This window comes from Myotis myotis, unplaced genomic scaffold (genome assembly GCF_014108235.1).
Source record: "Myotis myotis isolate mMyoMyo1 unplaced genomic scaffold, mMyoMyo1.p scaffold_m19_p_21, whole genome shotgun sequence".
Classification (NCBI taxonomy): domain Eukaryota; kingdom Metazoa; phylum Chordata; class Mammalia; order Chiroptera; family Vespertilionidae; genus Myotis; species Myotis myotis.
In genome coordinates, this window is record NW_023416326.1 from 7,568,314 (window position 1) to 7,578,847 (window position 10,534).

The following is a 10,534-nucleotide window of genomic DNA, read 5'->3' on the forward strand; positions in this document are numbered from 1 at the left end:
CAGGATAATGAATGCAAAGACCTTAACATAGAACGTGGTATATACTATAAGTCTTCACTTAGTGTTTTTTAAAAACAAAACAGCAGAAAAGCAAATTAAATGTTAAATAAATGTAAATCTCATTGCTAAGAACACAAAATATGATCAGGTTTAGGTAACTTTCTTGATTAACCTGCTTTAGGAAATACATAATACCATTCACTGACCATTACAGACATTGGAAACACATTTACACAAACACGACCTTCTCCTTCCTGTTAGTTACGTTGCAGTTTACCTCTTAGCAGCCCTCGGGGAGAAAGAAAACCTCCAGTGACTAAGCCTGCCTGTTTCCCTGTGTCTTTCAGTCATGTATCCTGCGTATGCGAAGTGGGTGCAGTCGCACCGAGACCTGCCCATCAGGCTCAACCAGTGGTGCAACGTGGTGGTAGGTGCTTACGTGTCTATTCAAAGCATTGGGAGCATGGAAGCTTTTTTGCAGTCCTTTGGATCACATTATGACTTCTGATTGCTCACACATGAAATTGCTAATGAAAACGGCAAAGCTCTAACGACCACATTGTCGTCCTGCCTCTTCCAGCGCTGGGAGTTCAAGCATCCGCAGCCGTTCCTGCGGACTCGCGAGTTCCTTTGGCAGGAAGGGCACAGCGCCTTTGCCACATTTGAGGAAGCAGCAACAGAGGTATGAAGAGTGGCCGTCCTTGCTCAGTTCTGTGCGTGTCCTTTGCTTTGTGCACCCTGTGCTGCTTTTTCCAGCTGTGAGGAATGCAGTACGTCTATTATAGGTGACCATTCAATATATCACTCTAAGCTGAAATTGATCTGATCAAAATAGCATTAAAATAATTTCTTGGTATAAATTATTTTGTTGTAATTTAACATTGCAATGTTAAAAGAAAAAAACTAGTGAATGCAAGTATGCATGGACTTTAAGAAACTGCTTGTTGAATTTTTTTTAGAAAATGCTATTATAGCTTTTCAGATGGTTGGACTTCAGGATGTAGCAGAAATAAACCTGTGGGTGAAATTAATTATTCTTCAGGAGGCTTTTACCCTGGCTGCTGTGTATCTTTCAAAAGCATTAATCTTCTCTTGCACTCTCAATTTATGTAGGTTTTTAAAAGCTCTTAACTTGTTTTCACACTGCTTTGTTGGAATGTCTTCCTGAATAACTTCACACTGGCTGCTTTAACCTTCCCACAAAAAAAGGTTTTTATTGTTTGAGGTGCTTTTCCCACCACAGTTAGTTTTAGATAGTACAGGGTTATAGGTCTGTAATAAATAAGTATACCAGAGATTTGAACACTTCTGCATTTAAAATGTTGCAGGTCTTGCAGATACTTGACTTATATGCTCAGGTATATGAAGAACTCCTGGCAATCCCTGTTGTAAAAGGAAGAAAAACTGAAAAGGAGAAGTTTGCAGGAGGAGACTATACCACCACCGTAGAGGCGTTTATATCTGCCAGTGGGAGAGCCATCCAGGTACCGGCTGCTGCCCTGGGTCCGCGGGGGACTTGAGTCGGCATGGCCTGTGGGCAGAGCCAGCGCATTTCCCTGTCCTCGGGGCAGTGGCTCTTTTAGAAAACCAGTGCGTCATGTGCTCCTAGCCCACATGCCAATTCCAGGCATGTCTGCCCCGCTTTCCTAAGTCTCCCAGGTCAGTCCTTAAGTCAAGGCCTGTGTTCTGAATTGCCAAGGCGTGGAGTCCCATTTAACCTTCATAACTAACGTTCTTCCCCCGAAAGGGGCTGCCCACAGCAGCGCACTTCTGCAGCACTTTTTAATTAAACCTACTCTCTTTGGTGTATCAGCTACACTTTTAAAATGTGTTATATATAAATAAATCAAGGAAGACAAAACAGGTCATATTAAGGCATGTGATTTTGTAGTCATTTTCGCAGGCATAATAGGTTATTACAATTAAAGCTCCTATTTCTCTTTATTTCAGGGAGCAACATCACATCATCTAGGGCAGAATTTTTCCAAAATGTTTGAAATCGTTTTTGAAGACCCAAAGACGCCAGGAGAGAAGCAGTTTGCCTATCAGAACTCCTGGGGCCTGACCACGCGGACCATTGGTGTCATGACCATGGTTCACGGGGACAACATGGGCTTAGTGTTACCTCCCCGTGTAGCCTGCGTTCAGGTAAGAAGGTATTTCTGTTAGCACTTAAAATACAGGTCATATTTACTAACAGAAACTTGAAAGGGCAATTTTCTGAATATCATCTGGGTAGATTTTGCCAACAGAGAAACAACATAGAATTCAGTCTAGACTTCAGTTGTATAACTATGTATATCGTTTGTGTTCTTGTTTTTTACTGTTAATTTTTAGCTTCTTTATATAAAACTTCTTTTAGAAATCATTTTTTTGAAATGATTTATTTAGCATGGACAAGCCATGTGCAGCTAATTGGTAGACATTATATATAGATTAGAAATCGCTCCAGCAATTTATTGTTTGTGTATGCCTTTTTTTTTTTTTTTTTTTTTTAAATATATTTTATTGATTTTTTACAGAGAGGAAGGGAGAGAGATAGAGAGTTAGAAACATCGATGAGAGAGAAACATCGATCAGCTGCCTCCTGCACGCCCCCCACTGGGGATGTGCCCGCAACCCAGGTACATGCCCTTGACCGGAATTGAACCCGGGACCCTTGAGTCCGCAGGCCGACGCTCTATCCACTGAGCCAAACCGGTTTCGGCTTGTGTATGCCTTTGTTTTGTTTTTTTTATTACTCAATAGAGCAGTGGTTCTCAACCTTCCTAATGCCACAACCCTTTAATACAGTTCTTCATGTTGTGGTGACCCCCAACCATAAAATTATTTTCGTTGCTACTTTATAACTGTAATTTTGCTACTGTTATTAATCGTAATGTAAATATCTGATATGCAGGATGTATTTTCATTGTTACAAATTGAACATAATGAAAGCATAGTGATTAATGACGAAAACAATATGTAATTATATATGTTTTTTTTTTGATGGTCTTAGGCGACTCCTGTGAAAGGGTCATTTGACCCCCAAAGGGGTTGCAACCCACAGGTTGAGAACCACTGCACTAGAGACCTTGTGCACGAAATTCGTGCACTTGGGTGGGGCGGGCTCCCTCAGCCTGGCTTGCGCTCTCTCGCAGTCCAGGAACCCTTGGGGGATGTCCAACTGCCGCCGAGGCAGGAGAGGCTCCCCCCACTGCCACTGTGCTCACTAGCTGTGAGCCTGGCTTCTGGTTAAGTGACATTCCCCCATGAGAGCACACTGACCAGCAGGGGGCAGCTCCTGCATTGAGCGTCTGCCCCCTGCTGGTCAGTGTGTGTCATAGCGCCTGTTATTCTGTTGTCAGGCTGAAACTGGCTCTCCAACATCTCCTGAGGGGTTCTGGATTGCGAGAGGGCACAGGCTAGGCCAAGGGACCCCACCGGTGCACGATTAGGGCTGGGGAAGAATGCAGGAAGTTGGCCAGCCAGGGAGTCACTGCAGGAGGGTTCCAGGGTGTGTCGGCCCACCTTGCTCAGTTCCGATTGGCTGGACCCCCAACAGCAAGTTAATCTACCAGTCGAGTGTCTACCCCCTGGTGGTCAGTGCACATCATAGCAAGGAGTTGAGTGGCCTTAGCATACCATTAGCATATTACGCTTTGATTGGTTGAATGGACGACCGGATACTTAGCATATTAGGCTTTTATTATATAGGATTGTCAATAAAGCCATGAAATTAGTCTACATAGGGTGGGCAAAAGTAGGTTTACATTGTAATACAGATAATGCTATAATTAATAAATGATAATTAAGAATAAACTGTTTCATGAACTCACAACTGTAAGCCAACCCCTCCCACCCCCCGTGTTGATTTGTGTTGAGATTTAGAGTCACGTCTGTATGCTGTTTCTTTGTGTGAACATATGCTGTTGTGCTGGGTTCCAGGTGGTGGTCATTCCTTGTGGCATCACAAACGCACTTTCTGAGGAAGACAGAGATGCTCTGATTGCAAAATGCAATGATTATCGAAGGCGGCTGCTCAGTGTGAATATTCGAGCTCGAGCTGATTTGCGAGATAACTATTCGCCTGGCTGGAAATTCAACCACTGGGAGCTCAAGGTAAACTCTCCCGTTGGATTTAAGTCTTCTTTACATGTATTTTTATAAAATGTAAGTCTTTCTCATGACTTTTCTCTGTTTCATCGTTATGAGTTCTTCACTGAAACTATGTGTTCAGCTCAGTTGCTAAATTTGAACTCGTTTTTGAGGAAGTTTATTTTTATTTTGTTTTAATAAACCTCAGGCAGTACAGTTTTTTCTTAGGTTTATGCCTCGTTGGAATGGGTTTGTGTAATGGCTCAGGAATGTTGCCTGCTTTTTCTTACTGTTTGTGCATGCCTTTGTTTTGTTTCTTTATTATTTATGTCAAAGCCATGAAATTAGTCTATATAGGGTGAGCAAAAGTAGCTTTACAGTTATAATACAAATAAACAATGCTATAATTAGTTAACTGCCACGCATCCAAAATGGGAAGATACTGGAATTTCTTCCATATATGCTGGAATATTGACGAATTTAAGTTACCATAGTTTTCCTTACAAACCCAGAGATGTCACTAACAAGTCTGATTTTAAATTGGGCGACCAGAGTTGATATGCGAGGTTTGTGGCTGGCGTGTGGGGACGGTCTACTGCTTGTGCCTATGGACACTTATGCGTACAAAGGGTTAATAAATATTAATAATACAAGAATAAACTGTTTTGTGAACTCACAACTGTAAGCCTACCCGTGGGCCCCCCCGCCCCCCCCTATGTCAGTTGGAGATGTGCCTGTGTCACCTTAGCCGCCTCTTTTGTTTCCTAGGGAGTTCCCATTAGACTGGAAGTCGGGCCACGTGATATGAAGAGCTGTCAGTTTGTGGCCGTCCGACGCGATACTGGAGAGAAGCTCACGGTGGCTGAAAATGAGGCCGAGACTAAACTTCAAGCTCTTCTGGAGGACATCCACGCCAATCTCTTCAGAAAGTCAGTTCCTCAGAATGAGCGGCTCACGCCTCTCATCTCCCAACCCCACTCTACCTTTGAGATCTGTCCTGGGAATTCTCTGTCCCAACGGGAAGTCCTCTTTCCCGTGGTTCTTAATGCGCCTTTCTCTCTGTGTTTTGACTTGTATTATGAATGTTTTTCTAGGTGCTTCCTGCTCCCTGCTGGGTTTGCAGCAGTGACTGACTGGCCCATGGGCTAATTTGGGTTCGTTTTAGATCTAGGCTTTTATGACATAAATTTGAGGAAATAAGGCATTGATTCTCACCTGCTGGGTACATATGAGCAGCCCCTGGGAGGCTTTAGAAACCAGCGGTGCCTGGGCCCCTACCATGCGATGTCAATGTAATTGGTCTAGAGCTGGTCTGGCACCTACAGTAGTGAAAGCTCCTGAGTGATTGATGTGTGGCCAAGGCTCAGAACCGCCTATGGGGTTAGGGGGTGGGGGATGCTCGGAGCTGCCCTGACCTTAGAATCGCAGGTCTCAAGGCAGAGGCACTAGAAGGTTGGTCCATGTGTGGCACCTTATTTCCTTTCCTCATGTCATGCCTGCCTTCAAATGCAGAAGAGAATAACATTTATTTCCATTTCTAAAAGAATTACCTAGTGGGTGAAAATAGCTTGAATAATGGATATTTATGAGCTTTTCCTTTTCAAAAATTTTCATGCCTTCGTGTTTGATTCTTAGAATCCTGTATGGGTAATTAGATTTACCTGAGTACTTTTCCAGGATTGTAAAAACTTCGAAAAGTAAGACCAGAGAGGTTTCAAAAATGCCCCCCCACCCCAAAAAAAAATTTTTTAAAAAGACAACCCAGACTCTCAGGTAGCCAGTGGTATAGCAGGAATAGAATGTTGGTCAACAGAGATTTAACAACCATAACAAAAGTAAAAATTACCTGTTGTGTGCTTGGCAAATTCCGCATCCATTTCGTGTTCACAGTTACACAATGATGAGTTCACTGAGATTACTGAATGTCATTGCTAGTGACAAAGTCGAGGTTCTCATTGAATTTTCACTTCCAGGTTGTTGTTATTTCATTAAACTATGCTTGTTTAAAAATAACATCATATTATTAGGAGAAATTATGTGTTCTTTTCTCACTATTTCTTGGTAGGGCTTCTGAAGACCTTAAGACTCATATGGTGGTGGCAAATTCAATGGAGGACTTCCAGAAGCTGCTGGATTCTGGAAAGGTAAGAGACTTCTGAAAACAATTGAATATAAAACTATTTCAGTAAATGGTGTTTTAAGACTCACTGAAGCATGATATTAATCCCCTTTTCAAGGCCAGTCACACAGAAGGATTACATAGTATTCAGCATTCTTTTTTAATACATTTTTATTGATTTCAGAGAGGAAGGGAGAGGAAGAGAGAGAGAGAAACATCAGCGATGAGAGAGAATCATTGATCAGCTGCCTCCTGCACGCCCCCCACTGGGGATCGAGTCCACAACCCGGGCATGTGCCCTGACCGGGAATTGAACCTGGGATCCTTTCGTCCGCAGGCCCAACAACGCTCTACCTACTGAGCCAAACGAGCCGGGGCCATTATATTCTCTTTCAACTGGTTTTCCTAAAACTTGACAGTATATCATTTTTGGATAACACTGTGAGCTGATTATGTAAAAGCTTTTTCTCATGCTTGATAGGCAAAGTTTTAATTGGTTATGATTAAAACCTCTTACTAGGTCTCAGTGCGTGGTCTGGGAGCATGTTAATCTCGCTGGCTCAGTTTACTAACTTATAAAATGAGTGCAAAATAGTTCATCTCAAAATGCCCTTCAGATCCTTTATTCTTCCGTGTCCACCGTTCTCTTATGCTTGGAATATTGCCTTTCATCCTCCCCGTTCTGGGTTCTGTAATTTGTCACGTGACTCAAGCTCCGTCCTTCTGAGAGAAGGCTAGAGAATGGGTAGCCACTGGTGCCGTGTACGTTTCGTTTCTCCTTTCACTGCAATTTTTGATTATTTTATTTTTTCTCCATTATTTACTGAACTTTAGAATTTCCTGTAGTATAGAAATATGGAGTCACTGTAGCAATACAGTCTGTGAAGACATTACATAAGAGTTAATAAATCGATAGAGTCAACACTAGTTAGTTCATTGCTCTCAAAGAAATGAGTCTCAGCAGACATTAGTGGAATCATAGATTCCACATCTGTTCTAAAGCAGAATACATATTTTAGTTGTATGTCCAAAGAGCACAGAGGCCAAAGCACATTTCGTTTCTTGAATTCAGTAGCCAATTCCGTCCGCATCTCATCTTATATTGCTCAGCTGAAATATGTTTACTGGCTTGCCAGCAACCTTTGAAGTTACTGTAAATAAAATTGTATTTACTAAGAAGGGAGAAGGTGGAAGGGATCTTTGGAATGTGAATGTAGGTGAAAGTTTGATTTTCTACTTTCCCTGTTGGTATAAATGAAAAAAAAAAAAATGTGTAGGACTTGATTTCAGTAACTTTTCCAAGGGGATGGTCTTAGTTAAATGAAAAATAAATGTTATTTATATTTGTAATATATATTTACTGTTGACATACATTACTAATCTGTTGATCATCATAATTTTAGAGTCTTGTTATTTTTTGTCACTAACATTTTCTGCTACAAAATGAAAGATATTGTGTGTTGCAAAAGATTGTATCTTTTAAAAAACATAGATATAGAAATTATAAAAAATAAAAATTAAGAACCTTTCCATGACTGAATAAATAGCATAAAAATGAATACTGTACTTCATATTAATGACTTATATGAATAAATAGAAATTTTAGGTCTTATTATCTATACTTTACTTTGAAGCTAGAAAGAATTAAAACATGGTGTTTTACAAAATTATCATTTATGAGTCCAAAACATTTAATAACTTAAGTTGAGTTTTTTACATGCTACATCGTTTTAAATTTTAAAAATTATTTTAGAAATACCTTCTCGAGGCTTAATAATGTTTTCTCATGAGAAAAAGAAAATAAGACTATTTGCTGTAAAATTTATTAGTTATTTAAAAATATAGCTATGTTGTGAGTTAAAGTAAAAATTTCTAAGAAACCAAATTTAGTATCCAAAGGCATTTTTTTGTAATTGTCTTAATATTCTTATCATTGCGTAAATAGTGACAGTAAAGATTTCCCCCATTTTGTTTTCTGTAATGAATTTTAAACAATACTTTGTTTAAAACAAACACATTTTTTTCATGCTCTGATTGCACAACTGCTAATGATTTCCAAGTTTCAGGGCTGCCGTTGGTGTGATTTCAGCTCTTAGACCCAGGTTGGTCTTTGCTTCAGTTTGCGTTGCACAATTTCTCTATTCAGTTTTTTCAGAATATTTATTACTACCAGCCCTTCCATCTTCCCTTTACCCACTCATTCCTTCCCTCCAAGATTTGCCTTGAAATTATCACCTCTTTATTATCTCAAGGCCGATGATCAAAATGACATTTTACCAAGTTGGGGGCTCAGGCTAATACATTTTGCTGAATGAACATGAGAGAAGTAGGTAACTTCCTTACTCTGCAGGAACGTTCATCTGATGAATTGCTCAGGTTTTATCATTTCTTCGTCTATTTCACTTTGTTCTTAGAAAAGCCTCTGGGAACATGTTTTAACCAAGTCCCACGTGCAAGGAAGAGTTTGCAGGAGGGACTCCATTTGAGCAAGGGCTGGGTGGCTGCAAATAACTGGTGCTCTATTTACAGCCTGGAAGGAGGGATACACACTGTATATTGTTCCTTTCCTATTAGATTGTTCAGATCCCATTCTGTGGGGAAATTGACTGTGAAGACTGGATCAAGAAGACCACGGCCAGGTAAATGCAATGAGCAGATAAGACGTGGGAGGTGAGGCTGTGAGAAAGAAGAGACATGCACAACTTCAATGAATGGAATTCTTGTATGTTTTAATTTCAGGGATCAGGATCTGGAACCTGGTGCTCCATCCATGGGAGCCAAAAGCCTTTGCATCCCCTTCAAACCGCTCTGTGAGCTGCAGCCTGGAGCCAGATGCGTCTGCGGCAAGAACCCTGCCAAGTACTACACCTTGTTTGGGCGTAGTTACTGAGGACAAAGCCACGGCCCTCTCTCCAACCCTCTGCACTTTTTAAAAAATTGATACTAATATCTTCCCAGATACAGAGTTTTATGATTTTTTAAAATAAAACTTCAAAAAGGAGGTCACATGAGATAAACACCTGTTCTTATGTCTCAAATACCAGTGGCAAAAGACTTTTCTGTAAACCACCCCAGTAATAAATACCATGAATTCATTTGTTTTATGTATTAGTTCGTTTCTGAAGTATTGGAGTTACGTACTACAAGGAAGTTCCTACGAAGAGGTGAAAATATCCTCCATTCGTAGGAATTTCCTGAAGCTTCTGGTGAGAACTAGATGCAGAAAAGCTTGAAGTTGGCTGCTTCAAAGGAATTCATTTTTTAAAGGAACTCCACAGTAAGTCAGTATGTGAAGGGCAGGAATCTTTTACCCTAAATCTACATTGATAAGAGGTAGACTTTTTTCTTTAAATTGGGATTCAGCTAAAATATCAAAACTTTCCAAACATCTGAGAAGAGGTGGTGCTTTTCCAGAGGATGCAGAAGCCTGCGGCCAAACAACGTCCTTTAGGAAAGGGCACTGTTTTGCTTGCAGATGACAGCCGTTAATGAAGATACATGGCTGGCACTCACAGTCATGAGTGTGTGCTAGTGTTCATTGCAGTAAAAAGAAAACCATGCCGAGACCGGTTTGGCTCAGTGGATAGAGCGTCGGCCTGCGGACTGAGGGGGTCCCAGGTTCGATTCCGGTCAAGGGCATGTACCTGGGTTGCGGGCATTTCCCCAGTGGGGGATGTGCAGGAGGCAGCTGATCGATGTTTCTCTCTCATTGATGTTTCTGGCTCTCTATCTCTCTCCCTTCCTCTCTGTAAAAAATCAATAAAATATATAAAAAAAAAGAAAAAGAAAAAAAGAAAACCAGTAGGCCAGGTGCATTTGCTAGAATTGGGTAGTAACAGCATGTTGTAGGGGGAGACAGATCATTAACAAAGACCTGCTGATGAACTGGTAGAGGAGTGAAGCAGGTAGGCTTCCGTAGTATGGGTGGGCCTCGTTCAATCAGTTGAAGGGCTGAGCAGACCCTCCAGATTCTTCCTCCTGCATTGGGTCTTGGCATCAGCAGCAGAAAACACTCCATAAAACAGTGAAGAGAAGGCATTTGACTGGAGAGTCTGGCATAGCAACCTACGTGTATCTCTCCCTCCCCCTTCCTCTCTGAAATCCATAAAAATGTATATAAAAAAGAAAAGAAACGCCTGCTGAATGAGTGAGTTTCTTACCTCCTTCAGGTGTTCACTCAAGCATCTCAGTAAATTCTTCCCTGATCACTTCATTTAAAGTTAGAACTCCACCCCTACGCCAACACTCTGTCCTTCTCTGCTTCGTTTGTCTCCATCTTATTACCACCTGACATTCAATACATTTTATGACTTATTTTGTTAATTATCTGTCTCCCCC

At 41.1% G+C, this 10,534-nt stretch overlaps 1 protein-coding gene across 5 annotated transcripts in view; it reads left to right on the forward strand.

Annotated features, from left to right (window-relative positions):
* EPRS1 (glutamyl-prolyl-tRNA synthetase 1) overlaps positions 1-9,291 on the forward strand; it is a 46,452-nt gene extending 37,161 nt beyond the window's left edge. For 4 of the 5 annotated variants that reach the window (XM_036354675.1, XM_036354678.1, XM_036354680.1 and 1 more), the window contains 9 exons: positions 348-427; positions 581-682; positions 1,329-1,484; positions 1,951-2,148; positions 3,928-4,101; positions 4,846-5,006; positions 6,143-6,221; positions 8,771-8,835; positions 8,936-9,291. In XM_036354675.1, coding sequence (XP_036210568.1) covers positions 348-427; positions 581-682; positions 1,329-1,484; positions 1,951-2,148; positions 3,928-4,101; positions 4,846-5,006; positions 6,143-6,221; positions 8,771-8,835; positions 8,936-9,086 — 1,166 coding nt within the window. In that variant the 3' untranslated portion in view covers positions 9,087-9,291. The remainder of the gene's footprint in view (positions 1-347; positions 428-580; positions 683-1,328; positions 1,485-1,950; positions 2,149-3,927; positions 4,102-4,845; positions 5,007-6,142; positions 6,222-8,770; positions 8,836-8,935) is intronic. The other variant, XM_036354676.1, reaches the window with a different exon arrangement.
* The last annotated feature ends 1,243 nt before the right edge of the window (positions 9,292-10,534 follow it).